This window comes from Bidens hawaiensis, unplaced genomic scaffold (assembly GCF_021521415.1).
Source record: "Bidens hawaiensis isolate Kalapana, Puna unplaced genomic scaffold, B.hawaiensis_p1.1 tig00024988_1, whole genome shotgun sequence".
Classification (NCBI taxonomy): domain Eukaryota; kingdom Viridiplantae; phylum Streptophyta; class Magnoliopsida; order Asterales; family Asteraceae; genus Bidens; species Bidens hawaiensis.
This window is the reverse complement of record NW_027493965.1, coordinates 10,582-37,616: the sequence shown is the minus strand read 5'-3', so window position 1 is coordinate 37,616 and position 27,035 is coordinate 10,582. Positions and strand designations below refer to the sequence as shown.

The 27,035-nt window shown below is 35.5% G+C and overlaps 3 protein-coding genes and 1 pseudogene across 3 annotated transcripts; all 4 read right to left on the bottom strand.

Moving 5' to 3' along the window:
* Nucleotides 1–4,955: 4,955 nt before the first annotated feature.
* LOC143570445 (ribose-phosphate pyrophosphokinase 1-like) lies at nt 4,956–7,468 on the bottom strand. The gene is made up of 8 exons (XM_077056095.1): nt 7,332–7,468; nt 6,476–6,634; nt 6,144–6,392; nt 5,906–6,049; nt 5,652–5,819; nt 5,509–5,578; nt 5,357–5,438; nt 4,956–5,289 (listed from the first exon to the last, which is right to left on the bottom strand). The coding sequence occupies exons 1-8, from the start codon at nt 7,455–7,457 to the stop codon at nt 5,109–5,111; spliced, it is 1,179 nt and encodes a 392-aa protein (XP_076912210.1). The 5' UTR covers nt 7,458–7,468; the 3' UTR covers nt 4,956–5,108.
* Nucleotides 7,469–8,953: 1,485 nt separating this feature from the next.
* LOC143570444 (ALA-interacting subunit 1-like) lies at nt 8,954–10,408 on the bottom strand (annotated as a pseudogene).
* Nucleotides 10,409–11,143: 735 nt separating this feature from the next.
* LOC143570451 (uncharacterized) lies at nt 11,144–13,454 on the bottom strand. The gene is made up of 2 exons (XM_077056099.1): nt 13,007–13,454; nt 11,144–11,990 (listed from the first exon to the last, which is right to left on the bottom strand). Exons 1-2 carry the CDS (start codon nt 13,452–13,454, stop codon nt 11,320–11,322), a joined length of 1,119 nt encoding a protein of 372 aa, XP_076912214.1. The 3' UTR covers nt 11,144–11,319.
* Nucleotides 13,455–18,502: 5,048 nt separating this feature from the next.
* Nucleotides 18,503–24,747, bottom strand: LOC143570452 (protein NRT1/ PTR FAMILY 7.3-like). Its single transcript, XM_077056100.1, has 5 exons — nt 24,635–24,747; nt 23,637–23,757; nt 20,969–21,186; nt 20,296–20,855; nt 18,503–19,667 (listed from the first exon to the last, which is right to left on the bottom strand). Exons 1-5 carry the CDS (start codon nt 24,662–24,664, stop codon nt 18,794–18,796), a joined length of 1,803 nt encoding a protein of 600 aa, XP_076912215.1. The 5' UTR covers nt 24,665–24,747; the 3' UTR covers nt 18,503–18,793.
* Nucleotides 24,748–27,035: the final 2,288 nt, after the last annotated feature.

The following is a 27,035-nucleotide window of genomic DNA, read 5'->3' as shown; positions in this document are numbered from 1 at the left end:
TTCTTCCTCTGACCTTACCATGGACCATGTTGATGCTGATGTCGACGGGCTTTCGTCCGTTACCCCTGTACCTGTTGTCGTTCCTTCCTCCCTTCTTGATAGATGCCACGAGGTGTGCGAGCCTCCCATCCTTGACGAATGTCTCGACTATGTCCCTCAAGGATGTGCACTCCTCAGTGCTATGGCCCTTTGTCCCATGGAAGTCACAAGACTTGCTTTGATCCGCATTGGGTTTCTGTCGGATCGCTGGGGCTTTTGGCCATGGCAGTTTTTCCGTGGCAAATATCTCCGTGACGCTCTTGGTGAGTGGCGTCCAACGGTTTTTCCGGTTCGAAGGGTGCGTGTTGTCCCTTCCGCCAACCAGAGGGCGAGAGCTTGAGGGGGTGTCAAAGTTTATCCTTGACTGCCAAATACCTTGCCGCCTCTTTTTGTTTAGCCGGGCGGTTCTCACATTGTTCTCCCTTGTCCTCTGCGTGTAGAGGTTTGTATTCTGGGGGAGATCTCTTCCCAGCTGTTTCTCCGTTTCGGCAAAGCGTTTGGCTGCCGTCATTATGGCATCCCACGTGGATGGCATGCCATCTTTACCCGTCAGAGTGCGGATGAGTTCTGGGTATTCAGCGCCCTGAATGAAAGCGGCGCGAACGAGGTCTTCACTGATGTTGCCCAGACTCAGCTTCTTGGAGTTGAAGCGGGTGATGAAGTCCAGTAAGGATTCATCCTCTTCTCTCACACAGTTGAGGATCGTCCACTGCTCCTCAGTGTGCTTCCTCTGTTGACTAAACTGTTGACTGAACTTGTTCTGGAAGTCTGCCCAGTCATAAATGTGGTGGACCGGTAAACGGTCGAACCATGCTCTGGCTGCTCCTACCAGAGTCATCTGGAACATGTAGCACCACGTGGGTTCCGTCCAGTTACTGACGGTTGCCCCCGCAATGAACCTGTTCAGATGGTCATCTGGGTCGGATATACCATCGTATGTGCCAATATTGGACATTTGTTTGGCACTCCTCGGGGCGATTGCTTCTGCAATGTCCCTTGCAAATTTTGACCTTCCTGCGTTTGTGGCAGTAGGTCTAAAGGCCTTGGAGAAGTCACGCGAGCTTTTTTCCGTGACTGGTTGGAATGCTTCCCCAAAATTCCTTTTTGGCTGGGGATCCGTTTCCTTACGCTTCCCTTTCGCCCTATGGCGAGGGTTCGCGTCGGTGTCGGAATCTTCCCTCTCGGCGTCTGAGTACTCGTACTCACTACTCATGTTGAGGTGCTGGCGAGTACTACCGAATTCCTCAGCTTGTTGGACTGAACGCAAGCGTTCGTCCAATTCAGCCTGAAATTCTCTTTGACGTGCCTCGGCCCATGCCTTCACTTGATCAAGTGTTTGGCGAGGGGCTCGAGTTCGTTTTTCCAGCTGGGCATCAGTGAATCCCAGTGGAATATTTACTCCACTTGCCCCTACATGAGTGACTGGGGTAGTGTTCGTAAAATGTACTTCACTTGCCCCAGCTTGGGTGGCTGGGGTAGTGTTTGTAAACATTGTGTTGCCGGTGTTTACCCCAGTGGCTGGGGTTGTGGTTACCGGAATTTCTCTAGTCATCTTGGAAGTTTTGAAAAACTGGAGAAAGATGTAGTTCTAGCTTTATGCACGGATGGCGCCAATGAAGAAATACTAAGTGACCCCAGGCAGATTATAGGTAATCTGGGGGCTAAGTAATGTTTCCCACGAAGGTTAGGTCCAGCAGAGTAAGTTGTACTTCAGGGAACCTGCAAAACAGACACCGTAAGCTCGTCACTGAGAAGGGGGGGGGGGGGTTCCTCCTTGTGACCACCCTCCGGCGTGAGAATCAGTCTATATTGCTCTTTGAATATAAAAGTATATGAATACTATTAGAGCAGTTATCAAGTAAGTTATACGAGATAGTAGATGATGAAATGATAATACCATTTGCTGTCTTTTATAGCCGAAGGTGGGTTTCCAAGGGGTTTAGCCGGCCCAACACGCTACCAACTGTAACCTATGCACGTGCCCTACCTGTGAGTGGTGGATAGGTAGCGGCTGACACAGAGCAGGCGTGCCGTGCACTCTTTGTCTTCTACCAACTGCAGGCTAGGCACGTGGTCTGGCAGGAGTTGGTGGGCAGGCGGCGGCTATTGGTCACAGTGCTGTGGCGTGCTGTCTGCCACGCTGCTGTCAGTGAGCTGTCGCATTCTTGGTCAGATCTTTTGTCTTTACCTCGTCAGGTATCACGCAAAAGATCCTCCATCATACGGACTGGCCCATTTTGGCGGGAGTTTTCCCCCTCCCGCCTTTGCTCATTCTTTCAGGTGACACTGAATATTTGTAAGTGTTAAGCCTTATGCGTGTAGCTATGCTGTGCGGGTAGCCTTCCCTGATGGCTTGTATCCGCAACTGCGGGAACAGGCGGGTTACTTTACCATTGGGAGGCTTTTCCCTGCGTATGCAGCTTGCATACTGCGCGTAGGCTTCTCTGAGCATGGTGGGTCCTGCGGGAGTAGATGGTCTTTGCGCAGACATCCCTGTTCAAGGTGAGTCATGCGGGACCAACTGAGCCCTGCTGGGACCTACCTCTTCAGTATTCCATTTCACTAGTTGATCAATGACTATTGTTTCCTTTTCTCCCAAACTCATACATTGCAAGCAGCACAAAGTAAATAACAAATCTGACTTAACTTTCAAAAGAGTCGGTGTTGACTTTTTTGATCTTTTGAGGGAGTCATTAGTTAAATAACAAATCTGACTTAACTTTCAACTCGTTAGCAGCAGTAGCATGTTCTGATTCTATAAACCAACTTAACAAACTTTCAGCAACATCTAATCTTCCATGAATCTTGCACGCGGACACCAACGAACTCATAATTTTCGCATTCGGTTAAAGAGTGATATTGACTTTTTCAGCACTTTGTTAATGCCTAGAGCAGCCTACGATAACAGAACTCCAAACCACAACATCTTTTTGTGTTATGATTTCAAATACTAGATTTGCAAGAGGTAATGAATCAATATAGGTGAACTAGAAATGATAACAACCGTATGTGTACGTCTAAATCACACTAGTGACGAAAATGTATACCCGTGAATGCTGGATCCAAAACTAATGGTGCCCGACTTGACACACGCTGGTAAAACAGAAATCAGTGTCAATCTATTAGTCTTATCGCCTGCTAACTGCATTTGTCTAAAACAATCAAGTGCCATTGAAAAATCATGGTTTTCAACGTGTCCCAATCATGAAGTCCAAGAAACCTCATCTTAATCCACCATTTTATCGAACCGCCATCACGGAATCCCTGGATCTCTAGTACAAATTCACAAGTGCATGAGTCGCGGCATCGCTACAAACATGCATTCATACATTTGTTTAAACATCGTTAATGATTCCACCCAATGCCCATTTCGGTATAAATGCATTATCATGGAGCTCCATGATATGCAATCTCCTAGAGGCATTTCATCGAACACCTTGTGTGCAGCAGATTTTAAGTCATGAAGTTTACATGAAACTGAAGACCAAAGGCATTCGAGTATTTTGTTATGAGTGAATGGAGAATCTAGCTGAAAGTTTACATGTTTGTGATAATGACCCTACATACATATGTTTTGTGACGTGTCATTTCGTTGTTATATTCATTCTCATAATTATTTCACTATTAATTCAATTAGACCATCCGTTGTGAATTGATGTCGGTTAACATAAAGTATTGTCCGTCATTACTACGTAGGCGAATGAGTATTAACTAACCAAGTCGAAAAGACAAGTGTTATTAATTGGTTGAAATGGAGGTGGACCCCGCCTTTTTATTCCCTCGTGGGCGTTACCCCGGTTGACGAGGAGTGACGCCCCCATGGCTTGAGATTAGATACTTTGATTCAAACTAAAAGTAATAAGTTTAACTAGTAAAATGGTTTATTTAAATTTTTAATACACATAAAGTATCCATTAGATGTGGGTGTTTTATTTTATACAAACCAAGAAATTAATTTCTCAAAATGAAGCCCAATACATATTATCTTTGTAACAAATTTTTGTACTAAAAATATAAATTACATTTTTTTTCATTTATTTATCTTTCTACCAAATTTCAATATATATTTTTTTTCAAATTGATGAGATATGTTTGTAATATAAAATTTTTAGATTATAAAACACCAAAACAATAAGTGAAATAATGCATGTAAAAAATCTTGGAAAAAAAAACATTTTTTTATGAGATTTGAACCAAAGACAAAATAACGTGAGATAATTTCAAATATTTTAATGTGACAGGAATTTCTAACAAAACAACCAATATCACATTTACTAGAGTACTGTCAAGGGCTTATAACCAAAAGAACGACTGAGGTTTTGAATGTTATATAATGGACAATGGTGTAGATTTTGGTGTAGAATGAATGGGTGTAACTACTGATGAACTATGTCATAATTGTCACGTTTTAAAAATACCAAAATGTATTGTTTGAAAATAAATATTAATAAGAAATTAATCTCGCTACAAACGGCTCATGATTGCCACAACGCTTATATATGGATTTAAGGATACCAATGATAAGGTAGAAGTGTAGAACTATTACCACTTTTTAGCATTACTTTTTTTTAAAGGCACTTTTTATCATTACTAGTTACCGGATTAAGATTGGTAGTTGAATTCGTTTGGATCAAAATATTAAGCAAAATGTATTCCATAGCATTATGTAGATTTAATAAATACCAAAATGCATTGTTTAAGAAAGAAACACAAAAATACTAGATGTTAAGATAAGTTGCACTTATTATCTTTAAAAGAATTAGATATTAATATAAGATTATATCATTGATAAGGTAGAATTATTAGAATTTCTTTTAACATTACTACATTAAGATTGTCACTTAAAGTCATGTTCTTTTTCTAATATAAGATGATCATAAAAAATGATAATAAGCAAAATGAATGTCATAACATCATGCACAAACGTTTCCTTTTATAAGAACAAGTATTTCCAACAAATATGTAGCCAAACTGGCCATCACAATCAGTTTATAATGGAAATGGTCTTATTTTAAATAAGAAAAATGAATCCCACCCTACAATGTTGTTTGTCTATGTTTTCTCAAAACTCATGTAAAGATACTGCTTACAGAACTATCATCATGAACACGCCATATCGTCTCACCCAACAGATTTGCAACCGAGAGAACAGTCAACTGTGGGAAATAATGTTGTTCCTTTAACGGAATTGTGTTTGTAACAATCACTTCTTGGAAAATACCACTTGACAACCTCTCAATCGCAGGGGGGCTATAATAATACACACTCATAAATATTGTTTATTTAATAAAAATGTCACAATATAATCAATCATCACCTGAATACACCATGAGTGCAACATGCATACACTTCCCTAGCTCCTTCTTCATGTAACAGAGCTGCACCTTTGGATATAGTTCCTGAAAAACAACATATAATATAAGAAAACTGTTATATAAGATAGCTGCAATGTTCGACTATTTCACTTACCAGCAGTGTCAATCATGTCATCCAACATCACAGCAACCTTTCCCTTGACATCACCTATCAGATTCATTACCTAAACAAAGGTTTGTTAGATTATTATACAAACTGATAAAGATTGAATATATGTGGTCAAAAACTATAACTACCTCCGCTACATTATGTCCATGTCGCCTTTTGTCAACAATTGCCAAAGGTGCATCAGATAACTTTTTGGCAAAAGCACGTGCTCTAGCAACACCACCAACATCAGGTGACACAACTACCAAATCATTTGAAGAAATTGACTTGCTTGCAAGATAATCAAGAATAACAGGCTTGTGGTACATAACAAAACAGATCATTATCAGAATATGAGCAACAAAGATAAAAACTTTCATAATCAAGATGTTGAGTTAATTACCTGACAGTACACATGGTCCACTGGGATATCAAAATAACCCATTGATTGACCGGAGTGAAGGTCACAAACAAGCACTCGGTCTGCACCTGCTTGTGTTATGAGATTTGCTACTAGTTTTGCAGCTATAGATTCGCGCCCTTGAGTCTGACTCAAACAAAAACATGTTATCAGAACAAAGACACACAAACCAATATATAAATAATAATACATGCAAGAAAATCGAAGTATATGAAATCACCTTTCTATCGGCTCTAGCATAACCAAAGTAAGGGATGACAGCTGTGATGTTTTTGGCAGATGCTCTTCTACAAGCATCGATCATTACTAAAAGCTCCATGAGATTTTCATTAGCAGGAGGGCTAGTGGGCTGCACAAGATACACATCACACCCTCGCACACTTTCTTGCAGCTGAACATAAATTTCACCATCTGCAAACCGTTTTACATTAATCATTCCAAGCTCAAGGCCCATGTACCTCGCGATTTCCTAAACAACAATACAGGTCTTACTTAGATTTCAGTTCTTATTGGAATGCATATACATTAAAAATGATTAAAAACATAGAATACCTTGGAAAGTTCAGAATTTGCAGTGCCAGAGAAAAGTTTAAGTTTTCCATTCACAACGCTATTATTCAGACTTCCAACTTGCATGAAGTTGGGCAGCATATCATCATTAACAGTCGGTATCAATGGCTTCTCATTCAGTGACTTGCTAATCTCACACCTCTAAACAAAGAAACAATCCATTCCAGTTAATCACTTAACTTTATAGTTTATACAGCCAATAGTACAAGTACAAAAACATAACACCTCAATTGTTCTTATAGATAGTCCTTTTAACGACATGAACAAACACAAACAAGGGCATGTTCATGTTCGATCATTTAACTAAAACAAGAAAACGAACACAAACAACTCATCAAACAAATATTAGCGTTCATGTCCGTGCGTTTAAAAAACGAGCGTGTTCGTGTTCGTTTATGTTCATGAACATGATTAAATAAAACACAAATGAACACAAACAAACAGATATAAAACATTAAGTACATGATATAATACATAAAGTACAAAGAATAATTTAAAAAAAAAACACATATGAACGAACAAAGCAATGAGGCATGTGTTCATGTTCGATAGTTTAGTTATTAAATAAACGAATAATTCTCGTGACATTAAAACCTAAAATCAACAACTCCAGTTTCTTCAACTCACCTTAATCTTAATTTCAATTAAACAATTCAACATTCAACAATTTGAATGCTCTGTTAATCATCCAATATCATCGCAAGCGTTATTAAAATAAACATTCATATCGATTGGTCCAAGATAACAGGAGTTGAATGAAAATGTGAAGGAATAATAATAACAATAATAATAATAATGATGATGATGATGATAATAATAATAATAATAATAAGCTTACGATGATGTTATTAGTAGAGGCGGCAGGGATGAAGCATCGGCTGTAAATTGAACGGCGGCGGTGCGACGGAGACGATGAAGAAGAGGTGGAGCATGACGACGGAGGTGGCAGTACCAGAGACGCCATGGATGCTGCTTGGCTGCCTGCGTGAGAATGAGGCTAGGGTTTGTTAGTATTGCCACTTTTGTAGAGCTCAGCTTTTATTTTTTTTCCTAAAATGCAATTTGCAATTTGTTTGTATGGCGCTAGTGCCTTTGTTCTTCAGAATCTCTTATATACATCATATCACTGCCAGGTTCATTTTACTAAACGACAACGCTTTAGTGCTTTACTCCCAAAGGCCAAAGGTCAAAAAACAAATTTATTTCAAAAATATATATATATTAAAGTTTGGCTCACGAACAACCACTTGCTCGCAAACGTGAATGACCAACAACTCAATGGTTATAGATTCTAATCTTACTTAACATAAGGTGGAAAAGTATATATTAAATGTTTAGAAAAAAATATTTGAGCTCATTAAGATGAACGAGCCAGTTCGGCTCAACTCGGTTTTTAAACAAGCCAAGCTCGAATCTAGCTCGCTTGGTTTTAATGTCTACAAAGTACAAAGTTCCCATTGGTATTACGGATGACAATGGGTCGAGTTTGGGTCGGGTTTAAGTATTTCTGAACCCATACCCGGTTATTAAAGTTCATCCCAAACCCGTCGGATTTTAATCGGGTAATTACCCGTCGGGTTTCGGGTTTTCCCATTGGTTTTCGGGTTTCCTATCGGGTTTACCCTGCTCAAAACCCGCCGGGTTTTGACAAAATATAACTAATCGATTATAAAGATGGTTACTATAAAGATAAAATATCTCAAATAATTAACATAAACAAGTTTCGACAAATAATATATTTGGAATATAATATAATAAGCTATATCGGGTACATCGGGTATGTAATTAGGTAAATGAGTTTATTTTATCGGGTAAATGGGTCGGGTAATCGGGTATATTAGAAATCCAAACCTGTCCCAAACCCGCGAAAAATTTTAAAACTAATCCCAAACCCTAATGGCCGGGTATTACCCGTCCCATTTATGTTGGCTTTCGGGTTTTCCCATTGGGTTCGGGTTTCATTATCATTCCTAATTGGTATGTTTCCTTAAGTTTTTGTTTGTAACTGATTTAAGTTTTCGGACTTGAATTCATGATCTTTAAATGTTGATTTTGTTTTTGTTAATGGACTATCAACCCAATATATAAATAATTCAATAGTAATCTATAACATTTGTAATTTTGTAGATTTGGAGTTATTTAAATGTATATGTTATGAAATGGACAAAATGGTACAAAGATAAGTGAAACACTAGGTGTATACGATAAACATAGATATAACCAAGTGTTATCAAACGGGAATATGCAACAGAACAAGATTATAAAACAATATTAAGAACTATAATATTTTAAAAAATTCTAACCGTAACAGTTTTATTTTACCTATCCATAATTTCATGTAGTTTTTTGGTACTCATAAAGCTTTTTAGAAATCTATATATTTTCGGTATCTTATCTATGTTCTAATATAAATTGTACTAAAGAACAAAAACATAATAACAATGTTATAACATGCCAACATTGATAATACTGAAAACAATAACCTACTTGTCTTGATTTCTATTCCACGACAAGTAGGTCGGATCTCCGAGAGGCCTCGGTTTTAAAACATACAAAAGTATAAAGCTAATCGCCACGAAAAAACAAACACCACCAATCGTGAGAAACAATATTCCAAAAAAATCATTTTTCCCTCCAATCCAATTCGCTGTCGAAAGAGCAACCTTCTTTTCTCCCCCGAATTCGTATGTATTGTAGTTGTTTTCTATCACAACTGTGATCGTTTCGTTCGCTTCCAAATCCGTGTTTATCTTGCCATAAAGCTTCCTGAAAGTAGGTAATGCTGCGGTTTTCATCCATACGATAAGATCCTCTTGTTCGTTTAACTACAACACATAATAAGGACTTAAATATACCAAAATTTGGTTACATGACATGTTTTTTTATGAAAAATAAGAAGTATGCTATTTACTTGATTGTAAGATTAATGAATACATAGTTTACCGGTTTTGACTCGTCTAGCGCGCCACCCCCAACAAAATCTCCCTTTTGAAAGTTTTTCGGGTAAACATTTGACCCGAATTTATACTTTCTATCGCTTTCCCACGCGATATTTTTCCTGTCGATATCCATAGCTTTGTTTCCCTTATAGATTTTGTATGTGTCGTTAAACAAACTCCACGCGACCAGTCCACATGGAACTATAGGCTTGTCGTGGTCCGCTTGCAGTTCCTCTATGGGCTTGCAGTCGTCGACTTCACCTGCGGCACCAGGGTCTCGTAATTGTTTGTCACTTCTACTTTTCATATATCTGATGACAAAAACAACTTATATGATGGATAAAGAAAAATAAAAATACAAACGAAAATCGAAGGATCCAATGCACACATTGATGACATACCAGCGATGGTTTTGATAATAGTTATCGAGTTGATAGTAAACAAACACAGGTGCGGTCATTTTTCGAGGCACTTTTAGTGTTCGAACGCAAGTTTTGTTTGTATCCCTGCTCTTAATAAATGACTCAGGGTCGGTGTTGTGGGACTCAGGAAGACACTCATCGTCATAACGGTCTATGATTTCTACAACGTGCTCGGATGCCCATAAACATACAAGACCCGCAGCGGTGAATAAAATGGCTATGGTTACGAATGATGTGATGACCCATTTCGGGGTTAAGATCGGTTTCCAAGCGGGAAGCTCTTGTTGTGTAAATCTTGAATATTTTGGTTTCTTGGAAGTTGATTTTGTTCTTGATGCATCCATTTTTACCCTTGAAAGCAGAAAATTTGATGGAATGATAGTTAAGACTTGCTCTATATTTTTATTGAACATTAAGATCCTACATTGATGGAGAGAAATTTAAGTTGTTCATGGCATGTGTCATATATTTCTAGGGATACATTTGCCCTGTTCAACAACATAATAAATATTAATCCGCTCATACAATTTTACGCAATATAGGCATGAACAACAGGTCACGAGCAGATATTAAACAGGTCCAATTTAGTTCACGTCCAAACGAGTTTTGGCGAAAATAGGTTCGGGTCGATTTAAAAAAAAAATCAAATGACCAATAGTCCAAAATCATAAAACTGTTACAAGATCTAAAATTGCTATAAAATAAATCAAAACATTTCATTGCTTATTCTAGTGAAACAAGTACAATTCTACGAACAAACCGAATTAAGAGATTACATTTTACTAAAAAAAACAAACGAAATAAATGGGCCTTCTTAGTTTTAGCATCAAGAAACTCGATAAAAAAACATAGCATCAACATTATACCAGGTAAAGCATGAGAGTCGGGCAGACTAACGGGTCAGGGTGAGTTTGGTCAGCAAACGAGTCATTTAAGAAAAATGCAATCTTGGTTCAGGTCAGAACAGGTTTTTACAAAAATGAAAACGGTCGAAATAGGCAGCTTCAAAAATGGTCAATTTTGGTCGGGCTAAAAGCTAGCCTGAAACTTGCTCGGCTTGTGAACGAGTCAAGCGAGTATCGTCTTCCTCATTAGCTCTCTGACTCTCAATTTATTTTAGTTAAATTATATATGTGTGTATAATTTTATTGACTGCAATGTTTTCATAACAAAACGATACGGTAATCAGTTGGACAGGTTTAAAAAACTGGTTGATATCATACTAATTTATAAATACAAAACTGAATAACAAAATGCAAGTTACATAATCGTAAAAGAATAAAGACAAGAAAAACAAAAAGGAAAAAGATATAGAAAACTTCAACCTGTATACCCTGCTTTGGGTAAAGATTGCAGCCATAATAAATTTCAATGATCCACATATATAAAGTAGTTAACAAACAGTAAACATTAAACAACTAGCAAAGCTCAATTGCATACTATATACACTTACAACAAAATCTCATTATGAAGATGCAGCTTTGATTGCTCTCTGCAGTTCACTCTCCACATCCATCGCGCCACCATTCTTCTTTGTTTCCTTCTGCGTATTCGCCTCGTTCTTCTTCATCTTCCACTGCTCAAACCCGTCCGAAACTTCACCCACCGGCGACACAACCCTCTTCCCACCACCACCTCCACCACCATTACTAATATTATTATTACTATTGTATCCCTTATGATGCCTTAACGGCTGCAAAGACTTAATATCCTCCAATGCACGTCTCATCTGTCGGTTTTCATCCTGCAGATCACTCAACTCTCGGCTCATCCAACTATACATTCCCTTCAACATCTCAAACTCCGAATCACCATCACTCCCCTGCTTCTTATCCTCTTTCTCTTCGATCACATCATCAACCCTCTCAATCTTAATCTTATTCACTCTCAAATACGGCAACTGCTTTTTGTAATCCGACGGAATACCCACCCCCCACTGTAAATTCACCTTAACCCGTTTCGTCACCGGGAGTTCCGTATCCGCCGCCACCATAATCCCCGACAAGATCGAGTCTTTCGTATCTGATTTCACACTCAAGTCCTTCCAGTTAATCGGCCTATCTAACGGAACAAATCCATACGAATTGGTCGAATTGATTGAACTCTCACCACCACCACCACCACCACGATTCTTACCTGTTGGGGATTTTAAAATAGCAACTTGAGTTGTATAATAACTTTCAGATTAAAAGTTATTTTGGTGGTTTTTCAAAAATACTTTAATCAGATAAAACTCTTAGTGAGACCAGTATGAAATTTGCGAGGCAGAAGAAACAGAGCGTATGTCGATCAAAACTTGAACGGTGTTTTATCTCTAGGACAGTTATGATTACAGCTTCAAGTAGTTATCTTTTCAATTTTTAAACGTTAATTAATAAGGCTCAAAATTACTTATGGGGTTAGGATCCGGTACAACTAAAATTAACGTACTAAACATACAAATAACTAGAGTAATGAACTAGAGTAATTATGTTATAAAAAATAAAATAGTGTAATAATAATTACTCTAGTTCAAAAGTTGTTGTGTAATTATAATTACTCTAGTATTAACATAATTACTCTAGTTATTTATACGCTTCGTACTATAAAAGTCATTTGTAATTACTTATGATGAGAAAATATAGAATACAATAATTACTTAACGTATATTAGGTACCAGAATACTTATATTCATGAAATCGATTCATGAAATCACATCACAAGATCTCGAAATCGTCAATACATATCCAATTAATCATTGGTTCATCGAAATATACAGTTTTAGATCGTTAATCGATCAATTGTTTACTTTTTTTCACAAAAACTGTTTTTGAGCGTTTTAGTTTTTGGCTGAGAGTTTTAGTATTTTTGCCTTTGAGCGTGTCACATACATATCGTACATTAAACAATTATTGTAGAGTACCCTCACCCTACTTATGATTGTATGTGACATAATCATAAAATTCATTTTTAACGAAAATAAAATTTTAACACCAGCGAGGACCTGCTAAAGGTTGCCGCCCCTAAAGACCTCGCAACAAGGGGCAGCGCCCAAGACGTCGGGGTCTTCACCCTTAACATCATAACAAACTAAAAACAAGTGTCCACTACACACATACCTAACTTTAGTCGATAAACTAATCCAATAACACTAAAATACTAACATTACCTACCGGTGTTGGATAGCGCCGAATCGGGTATCGATTTCCGAAGAGAGAAAGAACCCAACTTGGGAGTGAACTTGATGGTGAAAGTGGGGTTAGGGTTTGGGTTACGAGGGGAGAAGGAGAAATTGGCAGAGATAACAAGAGGGGAATTGATGGGTGAGCCGGAAAGACTAACACCTGATTTGAGGGTGAGTGTTAACGGTGCTGTGGAATTGGAATTGGAAGAGCTGGTGGTGGTGGTGGTGTTGTATGAGAGTTTGAGTGATGGGCCGGTGAGAAAGTGGGTGCGGAGAGAGATGGAGACGTTGTCGGAGATGAGGTGGTGGGTGCCGGAGAAGCCGGAGAGGAAAGGCCGGCCGAAGACGGAGATGGGGATTTTGGCTTTGAATAGGAGGATTGGGCTTGGGTTTTGGTTTTGTTGTTGGTCTTCGAGTTGTTTTAGAGAGAGCTTCATGTTTATGGTTGAGAACTGGAAGTGATTCAGACTTTTAGGTTGATCGGATGGATAAAAGAAGCGGTGACTGTTCTGTTGTTGAGTCTTCAAGGTTGAAGCTGAACTTTGTTGGCTGATTTGAGATTCTTTAAATATTTAACTTACAAATAAAGCAATACATATACGTTTGTATTGTTATATATAAATTGATTTTATTTATATCACAAAATGATTTTTTTCAAAAAAATGAACTTAATAGGAAAAAATAATCCATGTGCAAAAACATACCCAAGAACGCTCCATTTATTGAAAATTTATTCTCGGTATCATATATTTATAATTGAAAGAAATTTGAGCTACAACATGAAAAAGATTTTGATAAGTTTGAGAGGCTTCTCGACTTTGACGAATGAAAAAAAAAACATGTATGTTGTGAAATATATTCTGACAATGTATAGTGTTATAATATGTAAATATTTATTTTTATAAAACTGTATAAATATAATATAAATAGTGTTTAAATCAATGAATAAATTAATCATATTATGGATATAATATACTTATATACATGGAGTGTAAAATAAAAGTGAATAATTATTGATTTATGACATATATTAGTTTTGGAGGGAAAAAATTGTGAGGATTAACCACAAAACGACATGTTTCTACAGTTATTTTACTTTATTAGAATATGTAGATTAATCATGACCCATCAGGTAGAGGTGCACGAATCAGGTATTCCAAATACTCGGGTTCAGGTATGACCGGGTATTGGAAAATCATGTATTGGCAAAAATCGGGTCGAGTTTGGGTCTGGGTATTGCCTCTAAAAACCTTACCCTAGGCATCGGGTTCGGGTCGGGTATAGAACCGGGTATTTGAATACCCTATTTTCGGGTATTGAAAAAACCATATTTGGTTTTTTAGGGCTTATTTGGGTATTTTTCGGGTATATATTGGATTTTTTAAAATGTTGCACTTTTAGGGGTATTTTTATGGTATTTTTCGGGTATTTGAAATACCCGGTTCGGGTTTCTGGTATTACCGAGTATAAATTGGGTCCGGTTCAGGTTCGGGTTTACCCTATCCGTACCTAGAGGTGGGCAAATAAACCGGTTAACTAAACCGACCCAAAAACTGAACCGAAACTGAACCAATTATGTAGAAACCGGTTTGCAACCGATTGAAATTGTTGGTTTGGAACCGGTTTGTAATTTTCTCCATCAAAACCGGTTTCAAACCTGTTAACCGAACCGAAACCGGGCAAAAACCGAACCGAAACCGATCATAACATGGTAAGAAACCGGTTTCAATCTGAACTGAAACCGATCATAAACCGGTTTTGTTGACCAAACCGAACCGGTTTTAACCCAAACCGATTTTGAGTTTTAAACTGGTTTGTGCACCTCTATCTGTACCCTACGGATAGGTTCTGGTATTAAAAACCCGGGTATTAAAAAAACCGGTTTTGGGTTTTTATTTCAGGTCTGGTTCTAGGTTTGGGTTTTTTGTGCACCTCTACCATCAGGCGTGACTTAGTAGTTTAACAGCCTTTGGCACTAGAACACCTGTGTTGTTTGTTAAGACATGTTTTTTATGTTTGGTCATTTTGCATGAAACAGTTTTAATGCCAGTCTAACACATTTTGAAAACACTATTTCTCAAACCCACAAAAGGTGAAACTGGGAAATATGTGTCAAAGCTACACACATGTGTTTCCCTCATGCTTATTCAAAGACTAAAATATCAATTGGTTTGCGTGTTGAGCTTCCATCCAGCAGGGTCAAACATTGTTCGCGGTTCCAGCATTGTTTTGCCGGGTACGGCCTTGGACCTGAGGCTGATTGTTTCCTATTTAGAGGGAATTTTCATACCCAGAAGGCTGACTTAAAATGAAATCCAGGTCTATTACACGGGTTTGGCGGGTCAAGTACATGAGTTTGGTGGGTGTGACCCGTGAAACAGTCGCCCCTGATTTTGGCTCATTTGACTTACATCGCATAATTCTTTTCAATCAAAAATAGTTTTTTTAAATGAATAATTTCCTAACGTTTAAACTTGTTAGTGGCTTTGAACCTAAGATCACAAATGGTAGGTTCCTTTAATTTTTTTTTAAATTAGTTTTATCACTTTTCTTTTATAGATTTGACAACAAATTTATTGATTAATTAACCAATTTATTTGTTTTGTTTTATAAAATTATATTTTTATGTTCTTTTAATTATATTTACTTTTGTTATTTAGTTAAACTATTCATCTTTATCATTTTATAATTGCCTTAAACTTTTTATACTGTTTTTAATATATTATAGAGTTATTTGGATCTTATTTTTTTTGTAATTATACATTTAATCTTGAGGCCCGGTTGTTGGCGAAGCAAGTGTTCAATGAATATGTCCCGGCTCTTGATATCTTCTGGTCTTCTTAAGGGTGAGCAACGGGTCATAACCATAACAGACCTGGGCTGAACACAGAATATGAGCCATTTTTGACCGAGAACCGAACCACAAATGAATGGGTCAGTCTTGGTTTCTTGTGGCTGGGGGCTTGGCGGGCCAGTTAAGTCGGGTCTTGAGTCTGGACTGTTTAAATCAGTTTTGGGCCATTGGGCTACCATAGTCGAGCAAACTCATTTGGACCGGTTTGGACTATTGGGCTATTTGGACCGTTTATTCTCTGTGAACCAAAAATTTTACAAACAATTCCATCAATAGTATAATAAGTTCATCGTACTCAATATATCCCACCAATAGCAAAGTTATGGTAGGGTCTGAGGAGGGTAAGATGTAGACAGCCTTATCTCTACCCCATAAGGATAGAGAGGCTGCTTCCGGTGAGACCCCCGGCTCGATAGTAGTTTTGCATCAAGCCTTTGGACATAAGGCACATAGCACTCAATCATCGGGACACCGGCTGATCGGTGCATGTACCCTTGTCTTTCGGTTATCAACGCCACTACATGATGCCTGATTAACCGTCCGTCACTTTTAACGTTATTTTCACGAGATTAGTAAAATAACGTCAAAGTTAGTGCAATTTCACTTTTGCCCACCCGAGGGTTCACACATAATATACATCATATGTGCGCACCGCAAGCAGGGCTATAGTATAATAAGTTACAATGACAAAAAAAAAAAACACACCATAAGATAAAAATTCCAGATATTTAAAAATAAGTAAAATTCGATCTAACAACAAAAACCATAAGAAAACCATTTTAACAAGAAATAAACTTCATATTCCCTCATAGGCATGTCTCAATCTTCATTGATATTGAACCAATTTTCTCAAAAAAACATCAACCAAATGCTATCTTTTGCAAACCCGTCGAATTTCTTCTTCATCATCTTCCGACCCATCTTCTTAAAAGCGGCTAACATCAATCTATTTGAGCTACAACGTGTTGTTATTAAATAATTCCATCATATATATTTGTAAACGGTTGTCTTCTTCTAGTTAACACGTTAGTGATAAGAGATGATGGAAACTAATCGTTACATGCAATGGTTTAGGGGTATTCTAGAGGAAGTTCATATAAAAAGTACAAAAGTTAATGTGTGACAAAACTAAAGGTAGTAGCAATTGACTAATGAACTTTATAAAAGCAGTTTCCACTTATCAATATATAGAAGATTCATGAAAACAGCCAAGAGTGGCACGGGAATTTGTCACTAATGTCGACGACGAACATTGTTAGTGACACTTGAAATTGAAATATTGTGGACCAGTCGATGACGAAGATTGGTGCCAGAGGCTGACGAGGTCGTGTGAACAAAACAGATTCTATGGTGCCATTAATTCAATCATCTTCAACAATGTTTGTGTTTGTTTCTTAATCAGTGTTCCAGATTTTTTTGCACTTAGTGAAACCGGAACCTTAAATGGTGGAATTTGGTTGTGACAGTTATGAAAGATTATTTACGTGACTTTTTATTTTTTTTTATTTTAAACCGTTGGAACCTTTTGTAGGCAAGTAGCCGGTGAAAACAAGATTCAAACCCGAGTTCTCTAATGGAAGTAATGAAATGAAATGAAATATAGCCCGGATATATATATCTATACTATATATAATACATCAAACAAAGGCAAATTAAGACACCCATTTTTAAGTAATTTACAACACTTAAAGCATGAGGTACATGTGTTAGTAAGGGTAAACATGTCTTTTAAACACAATTCATTCAACTTACAAGTTTGGTCCCTCATCTTTAACCATATTATGTTTTTATTTACCTTGTAAACTAACTTCCCACCCATGATTTTTAAACGACCATAGCCTTTTCGTACGTTAATATTTTTTATAAACAAATTGCACCATAAAAACGAGCATTTTATTCTCTTTAATTTGGATATGATATTGTTGTAATTTTTTTTTATTTTAAATAAATTAATATGTTACGTAGGGTGTTCAGTGTTGGTTTTGATGGTTTTTAAGTAAAACTTGTGAGTCCAATCATTAATACTGATTTTTTTCCGTCCAAAACCAAACTCAACCATTGAAAGTTGAAACTGAATCGTTGCTAACGGCATGGTTCCAGTTTGGTTTCACAGTTTAAACTTCAATAATAAATTTAGTTTAAAATAATTAATAATTTAAATGTACCATCAATTTTAACTAAAAACCAACATAATATGATACTTGAGATGATCATAAATAAAAATGATAATTTTAATTAGCCACATAAATGGTAAATATTAATGGAAGATCTAGGACGTGAAATAATAACAACAAGGATTACAAAAGGAATCATATTGCAATTAGGTTAATTTACAGTCTTTTCTGGTTTCATATGGCCGGTTGCCAATATAAATCGCGGACCAACCGTTCATTACATTTTGAAAAATTTGAAACCGACCAACAAACCGAAAGTGAAAAAGAAAAAGAAAAAAGAAGTCAAACCAATGACCGATTTAAACGATTTCAAGGTTTTAACTGAACCATAAACACTTATATTTATACGTGATTAACAGGTTCAAACATCCGCTGCATCGCGCGGGCACCCGTCTAGTATATATATATATATATATAAATATATGTTACAAAATGAATTAACCAACTCACAAATGACATAACACATGTTAAATTAAAATTAGCATCTTGTTCTACAACAGAATGAACCACTACTAAGAGTTACCCGATCATGAACCCAAAGCAAACTACACTCGGCGGATCAACGTCCCATACCAAATTCGATGAAAATGAGTATGAGAACCAGGGTCATTTCCGCCTTAAACCAACTGCCATTTGGTCGATTTACCGAGTGTTTTCGCTTTCATTTACCCTCCACAAGTCCTTATTTATATATATAATTTGGACCATTGAGCTTAAGTTTAACCACTTTCCCCTCATATTTACATCTTCAAACTTCACTATCATCACTATCATCATTCTGTTCATCATTCTTCCCCTCAAGCTTAATACTCTTGTACCATTTAGCAAACACGATATAAACCAACAGATCTACGGCTGTTAATCCAGCTAACAGGAAGAAAAACCGATCCAAATGACCACGATTAAGATTCCCCGGTATCCAACCTGGCATATCATCTTCTGTTGAGATCTTCATAACTATTGTCACAATAAAGCTACTAACATAATTCCCAAGTGATATTGATGTCATGCAAAGTGCACTTCCAAAGCTCTTTAACGCGTCGGGCGTTTGCGCATTAAAAAACTCTAGTTGACCAACATACATGAACACCTCCGAGGCCCCAACAAATGCATATTGTGGCACTTGCCAAAATATGCTTAACGAGCTTGACGCGTCACAATGCGGGCAATCTTGGTTAGCATATTTTAATCTATAACATTCCACAATTCCCGCTGACACCATTGATAGTATTGCTATTATGAGCCCGATTCCCATTCTTTGAAGCTCGGTTAATCCCTTCGAGTCTTTTTTCTTGAACATTAGGACGAGTGGACCAATGACTCGTCGGTAGAGGAATATGAAGACTGCAACGCTTAATATGTCGAAACTTGACATGCTTGATGCGGGAATTTGGAAGCCCGAAATTGTGCTTTTCATGGCTGCACCTTGCTCGACGAATAGAGACGCCATTTGTGTAAATACAACCGAGTAGATTATTGTGCATAGCCAAATGGGAAGCAATCTTAGTATGCATTTCACTTCCTCAACTTGTGAAACCGGGCACAGAGTCCACGGGTTGTGGGTCGCCTGCTTCGGGTCGTTGAAATCCCGCGAGGTAATGAATGCCGCTTTATCTAGAAACCTGAAAAACATACATTAACATTAGGAAAAAAGCCGGCAGGGGTAGCAATTTTGACCTGTTTACTAATGTTTTGGTTGATTCGGGTTCAAGTTTATGAGTCGAAAAACAGCTAAACGGGAATGAGTCATATGGGCCGAACATGTCAAACGACTCGAAATCTGTCCAAAGTATAAATTATTGTTGTTATAATATTTTTTTTGTAATCATAGTTAGCGCATTAGTTATTCATGTGGGTAACCCGTTTTGATTTGTATTAAAAATGGTCTGTTTTGACCCGTTTTAAAAATGGCACGTATTGACCCGTTTTAAATTTGGGAGTTATTAACATGTTCTAAAAACTGTCCGTGTTGACCTGTTTTAAAAAAGACCCGTTTTGATCCGTTTAAAAGTTGGCCCATTTTGACCAATTTTAAAAATGGCCCGTTTTGACCCGTTTCAATAATGGCCCGTTTGACCCGTTTAAAAAGTGGCCCGTTTTGAGCCATTTTAAAATCGTCTGTTTGACCCGTTTTAAAAACAACTCGTTTGGGCTCGTTTTAAGAAAAGGTTGTTCTGACCCGTTTAAAAATGGACTGTTTTGACTCGTTTTAAAAATGACCCGTTTTGCATAAGAATCACGCGTTCTTACTTGAATTCATGCGTATGAAGTATCTTCCTTCCAGTACTTAAAGAACTATCTTTTTCGTCTTCAAACAAACACTCTTCACCCTGTGGCAGCTTAACCCTCCACTTCTTAGATGCAGCCACAAACACTTGACAAAATCTGTTTAACGGGTTCCCACTCGGCTTAAAGTGCCTATACCTCACAGTCCCACCAAGAAACAGGGCCAGTCCTCCAAATGCAGACCCGGTCGATAACCAAAACCCGATTGTCCACATTCCTTCATCCTCAAAATAACTCAAAAATGTGTTGGAAAAAAGTGAACCAAGGTTAAGTGCAAGATAAAAGTAGCTAAAAAAAGCCACCTTTGAGTGACCCTCTTTAACATCTTCCTCATCAAATTGATCCGCCCCAAACGTTGCAATATTCGGTTGGTACCCACCGTACCCTAGCGCAATCATGTATATCGAGATGTAAAACAACCCGATTTCCCAATTCGAGTGGGTCCCACATATTGTGGTCCGGTCACCGCAACCTCTAGGTGTGATCAAGAACATGCTTGATGCTATTGATAGTCCTCCTAAACCCTGTCATTAAGTATAAATAAATTTAGTAAATTAATAACTAGTAATAGTTATAATTAACATATAAACTTATAATTAAAATATACTAAGAAAGTAAGTAAACTTAAAAAACTTACCAACACAAATATGGCTTGAAATATGGCACATGTTTTGTAACGACCCCAATACGAGTCGCTGAGAAAAGCACCAACAAGTGAGAAAATATAAACTGTTCCGGTCCATTTGCTAACGTTGTTTGCTGCCTCGGCATTGCCTTGTTGTAAAACCCGAGTTAGATATAGCACCAGGTTAACCCCGACTCCGAAAAAGGCTAAAGTTACTAGCCCTTGGTTCACTGTCAAAAGGAAAATAGTTAGATATACATGCATAGAATTATTGAACATAAATGCTTGATATGATATTATGATAGATCAATAATGTGCTATTTCTGGTACAAGGGTAGTTTGGAGAATTTGCTACAACCAGGTTGGATTTTGAACTAGACTGTTCTTTTTTAATTATTCATAAGGACAATCTTTAAATGTTAATGAAAATGAAATGTAGCAAGACGTGGTCATCTTTGTTATGGGAATCCCTGTCTCATTTCCTGTTTTGTGGCTAGCAACCTTTTAGGCCGGCCCCGTTAGAGTTGATGTTTTGACACAAATTAATTTACGAGTCGTGTTCAGTTTCAATCATTTATGTTTTTGCATGGATGGAACCAGATGGCGGTAGGTCTCAATCAATGTGAACGTGTAGCGGGGTCGGTTAAGCGAGCACACCTTCTCTAATTAACTCCATATGAATTTATGTTTGTATATCATAGCTATACGTTTGTCCAAATAGGTATACGTGTTATGTCAGAGGTATTTCAGGAACCGTATATATATATCAACTTATAAGTTTGTATTTAGAAAAAGTGACTGATGTTAGAAGGGTGAGAAGTTTTTTTTTATTTTAACAACATTTAAAACTATTCACGAAATGATATATCAATCATTCATATTGATTTTGAAATTCTATAAACCATTAATAGAAGGGTAAAAAGTAGAAACATAAAAACATGGGACATGTTTGAGTTTAATTGGGGGAAACTTAAGACCTCGTGAGTTGGAACTATGAACACAAAAGTGTTGGTAGCCATGCCACGTTGCCTAATCAGCTTGCCTCATGCTAAAGATTCACCATCGCTTGTCGGACACGTCTCATTTTTTGCATGTTTTTCCAACCCATCTATACACATGATATGCCCACTAATATCCCATCCTATTATTATTATTATTACCCGTTAAAGTATTTCAAGTTACAAAAAAACACATGAAATTTACGTGCTTATTATCTTGATATACACTATATTATAGTTTAAGAACAATATATAAACTTTTGCACATATTGCCCATAATAAGATTTAGTTGGAGTGAAAGATAAGACGGAGTCGTTTATCTACCGTGATAAAACAATATATACACATGTTTATGCGACTGTTACATTTCTCTGTTTAAAATTAGTTACACATATTAAACGACCGTTTTTCAAGTCGATGTAAATATAAACATATACAAATATGTTTTATATAAACTTTAGAAACTATGTGTCATAATAACATGTCACATACATACATGTTTTTTTGATAGGATATGCATGTTATAAAACCACGTCACATTCTACAACCTACGTAATTTATATATTTGTATATGGTATTAAAACCAAACATTCTTGACATGACATTTCTCTCTATTTGAAATACATTGTTTTAATTAGAATTTGATGTATGGCCGTTAAAGTGTTTGATAACTAATGAATATTTTAAAAAAGTATAAAATAGTGTTTAATTTTCTTTGGATAGAAAATCTGAAAATCATAAAAAGTCCTTAATTATTTGATTAAAAAGTACTCATCATGATAAATGTGATTAAAAAAGAAAAAAAAGTATTGCTTCATTTTACAGAAATCCATGAATAGTTACAAAATTCTGAGTAAGGTTCTTTGCACGCAATTCTATAATTGTATGCCAATAATTATTTATTAAATGCAATGTTTTCATAAATAATACTCAAACTAAAATATATCCACACATAGAGCTATCGGTTCTTAATTACGATAGAAAAAGACTCCCATTGCAAACTTTCACAAAATTGTTTTCATCAACATTGTATTAAAATATTATAAATATTATGAAAAAGAAAAATATATATATACGAAGATAGTCTTAAAACATTTCTCAAAGTCGATAATCACATTATATATCACAAAACTATGATAGTTATTAAGAACTAGATTTTATTAAAAAAAAATAAAACATGCTAGTGATCGAGTAACCAATGGCAATGATAGACGTATTATAAGAGATAGGCGCGTGCTTAAACACAAGCTAGAAATCACTTAGTACGAATCAAAGGGCCTAAACTCGAACGACCCGGCCATTGGTTATAATTTATAATAACCAGCTTTTTATTATTAATCATACTAATTTTATTTAAACTTATAATATATAGTATATAAAAATCTTTTGGTTCTAGTGCCATTGTGATATGTATCTTAGTATTTTTTTTTTTTGCTTTAACCGCTCCTGTAGTATACTTAATTATTTCATTTATTTATTTGATAAAACCAAACGGATATATACAGAGTTCGTCTTATCCAATATACAGTTAAATAAACAAATGTGTATAAATAACATACGTATAGAGATAAGCGACATAGGATATCAAGTTTTTTTTAATTGTTTTTTACTGAATTGTTTTTTGGCTTTTAGCAAAGCAAGCAAATAAAATAATATATATGTACAAAAAGTAGCTAGGTTACCGAGGATGATAGTTCCAGCTGTCCATCGACCAGTTTTAGCTTTGAGAGCTGGTCGGCCATGGAAATCAACAGTTCCATCCATGGTGCTTGTCCCTTCTTCTTCCCCATTAACACACCTCACCTGCCATTTATATATTTTTTCATAAATAATTAATTACCATATTATTTTATTTCATAAAATAAATTTTGTTGTAGTTCAATAAAAATTGTTTAAAAAAGTAATGCTCAAGTTGACAATCTCAAAACAAAATGTTAAAACTAAAATTTAGAATGAATATATATATATATATATATATATATATATATATATAGTTTGAATCAAATACAGATAAAATTAATGTGTTAATTGTGAGAATCACGTAGAGTAATTATATAAAAATTTAATCTACTTGTTTCTTACAATTAGCACGTTAATTTCATTTGTACGTTAACTTTCTCCTATATGTGTGTGTATATCTATTTTTGTTTTTGATTTTTTTAAATAACATATATTTCATTAAAAATATTGTTTATATCAATACAGAAGGCAAATAGACGACAACAAAAAAGTTATGAGGAGAAATGACGTGTTTTGAGCCGATAAAGTTTATCGGAGTGACATGTCTGGCGATTTTGACACTGATGGCCAACAAACCAAGGATGAAAATTTAAATTTGTTGTTGAAAATATTCTGATTGATTTTGAGCATGTTGGAACGAATGCACGTGTCATTGGTTATCATATGACAGCTAATGCATGGCTCTTGAATGAATATGCCAAACTAATCTATCAATTCGATACTATAATGTTGCTAACTAAAACCGACCACTTTCAGATCATCAACGGTACTTTGCCATGCACCAAATGATCCGGTCAATAAACAAACAAAACAAAACAAGCAACTTTTATAGGTTGAAAAGTTGGCAAATAATGAAACAGTTTCATGAAACATATGATCAAGATTTTATGAATATATATAAAAAGATATATAATTTCATGTTGAGATCGAGATGAACCACCTTCTTAGCTGATATGTCGAAAGACTCCATGTTTGATGAAGTTAAGAGAGAGAAAGTGAGGAGAGAGAGGGGTTGTATGTGTGACACAAATTGCTGTAGAGGCTTTGTGAGAGATGGACAAAACATGAGTAGAAGAGGGAGGTGTTCTTATAGACATGCTTTTACTACATTCAACGGCTCAGATCAATCTGATGAAAACTTTTTCAAATTTTAGCAACCACATATATTAAAAAAAATATATTATAACAATTTTTATTTTTAGTTTTTATTGGTATTTCTGTAATTGATTCTATGTTGTAGTAGAGATGATGTGGCAAAAAGAAAAAAATTGAATCCGAAAACGAGCCCGAAATATTTGATAACTTGGATTTCATATATCTGAATTTTCAGATTCGGCTAGCATTTTACAAAATTTATGATATTTTAGATAACCGAAATATCTTACTTTTCTTAATTATTAAAAAGCAATATTAATCATTACCTTCTAATATCCGAAATAACTTTTTTAATTTCTTAATATTTTTTTAAAACTATTAAAAACAAATAAACTTTTATATTTCGGATACTCAAATCAGAACTTTTGGACGTCCGAAAATTCAAATACGAATTTAGATATTGAATTTCAATACCCGTCAATATCCAATGTTTTCAGATTTCCAAAACTTTATATATCCAAGCTTGAACACCCCTAAGTCTAGAAAATGTCCCGTTTGCCCCCCAAACTCAACCTAGCTAACCTATTAGTTAAATTGAAAAGTTTTTCCGTTTTAAAGCCTTCATAAAACTTGATATACTAGATCATTTAACTGCTATCCTTAACAGTTGTTGGAAATTTTCATATGATAATGCGATACATCAGTAAAACATGGTAACTTGGAGAAATTTTGTGAGCGAACATAAGCTTGGGTAGTTAATAACTAATTTGTAGACTAAACTTTTTGACAGATCACTAAAATATTAGTTATTTTTAATTTTACTTCTTTTTTTTAAATGTGTCAATTACTGTGGTAACGATGTATCTTTCAAAGAGTTATAACGCTAGCCATATCACATTACCAAGTTCAAATTTCTATTATAATGGTGTTTCCACATTTTAAAGTGCACAACTGAGTTGATATTTGAAATGAAACACCCTAAAAGGTTTTTTTAAAGAAAACTTTGAAATGAAACACCCTAAAAGGTTTTTTTAAAGAAAACCTTTTGACCACCCAATCAAAATGTGATATCATTATGATCACCTACTAATAGATTATCAAACTTGTGTGGGTGAAAATCATTTATAATGTGACCATATTGATTGTTTTTCTAAAGTAAAGTTATCTCGTATAGCGTTTCTTATTTATAAAATGATTAAAAAATGAAAAAAAAGAAAATCTTGTTGTGAAACCACCGACGACCTTGCAAGTTGTATATCACTTTTGTCAAAAGTTTTGGTCACATGAACACTCCACATATTTCAAATGTCTGAGATTTGTCCCCTGTATATTTTACCTTTTGTGTAATATAAATACTGCTTCGATGAGAATGAAATATCACCCCAGTATACTTCTCATATATTTACTTATTTCTATCATATCCAATATTCTTACAATTACGGTAATATTATAACACGTTATCAGCACGAGCCACTTATTTTCTAATCATGAAAGGTAATAGACACAAAGGTATCTACATAAGCATCATAAACACTTCTTTAATTATGTACATTGAAAATATATCTATGCATATACATATACTAAGTAATAACAATAATGTGTATAAACATTGTTATTAAAATTTAATAACCATTCTAATTTTTATATGCACACTAATATATCATTTAAAAGTTAGATTTATTTACACTAACAATTTTATTCTTATTATTATGCATAATAATTATATATTTTATAAAATAAACTGTATTTATTATCTTATTTATTATCTTACTTTAAAATAATTAATATTATATATATACACACACACAAACATACAAACGGTAATGTTACCATTATAAAACGGTAATATAGCCGTTGTAAAACGGTTATAAATTTTCACTATAAATAACCAATTATTAACCCCATTTCATTTACAACAAACATTCTTCTTATTAAATTTATCCAAGATAAAGTTTTAAAAATGATTCACCCAGTTTTACTGTTGGTCACTATAATGCTTATACTACTTCTCATTCTAATTTTTAATCTCCCATTTGAAGATTTCAGCATTTTCTTTTTCTTTTATATGTTTATAGCTCTACCAATGTATTGTATCTCATTGTTGATTGATATATATGGATTCTAATATTTATCTTATTATTTGCTCTATTATGTTTAGCAACAAAATGTCAAATATAGCAAAACTCGAATTCCTTGCACTCAACATTTCTGGAGAAAATTATATGTCTTGGACAGCAAATGTCAAA

What these genes read in the sequence shown, in the direction of transcription:
- LOC143570445 (XM_077056095.1), bottom strand. Translation starts at nt 7,457, where the DNA reads ATGGCGTCTCTGGTACTGCCACCTCCGTCGTCATGCTCCACCTCTTCT. An exon ending in TGACATGATTGACACTGCTG is followed by an intron (nt 5,439 to 5,508) that starts GTAAGTGAAATA and finishes GTTGTTTTTCAG; the next exon opens with GAACTATATCCAAAGGTGCA. An exon ending in TGCACTCATGGTGTATTCAG is followed by an intron (nt 5,290 to 5,356) that starts GTGATGATTGAT and finishes GTATTATTATAG; the next exon opens with CCCCCCTGCGATTGAGAGGT.
- LOC143570451 (XM_077056099.1), bottom strand. Translation starts at nt 13,454, where the DNA reads ATGAAGCTCTCTCTAAAACAACTCGAAGACCAACAACAAAACCAAAAC. An exon ending in TTCGGCGCTATCCAACACCG is followed by an intron (nt 11,991 to 13,006) that starts GTAGGTAATGTT and finishes AATCCCCAACAG; the next exon opens with GTAAGAATCGTGGTGGTGGT.
- LOC143570452 (XM_077056100.1), bottom strand. Translation starts at nt 24,664, where the DNA reads ATGGAGTCTTTCGACATATCAGCTAAGAAG. An exon ending in TTCAAGCCATATTTGTGTTG is followed by an intron (nt 20,856 to 20,968) that starts GTAAGTTTTTTA and finishes ACTTAATGACAG; the next exon opens with GGTTTAGGAGGACTATCAAT. An exon ending in CTTCATACGCATGAATTCAA is followed by an intron (nt 19,668 to 20,295) that starts GTAAGAACGCGT and finishes TATGTTTTTCAG; the next exon opens with GTTTCTAGATAAAGCGGCAT.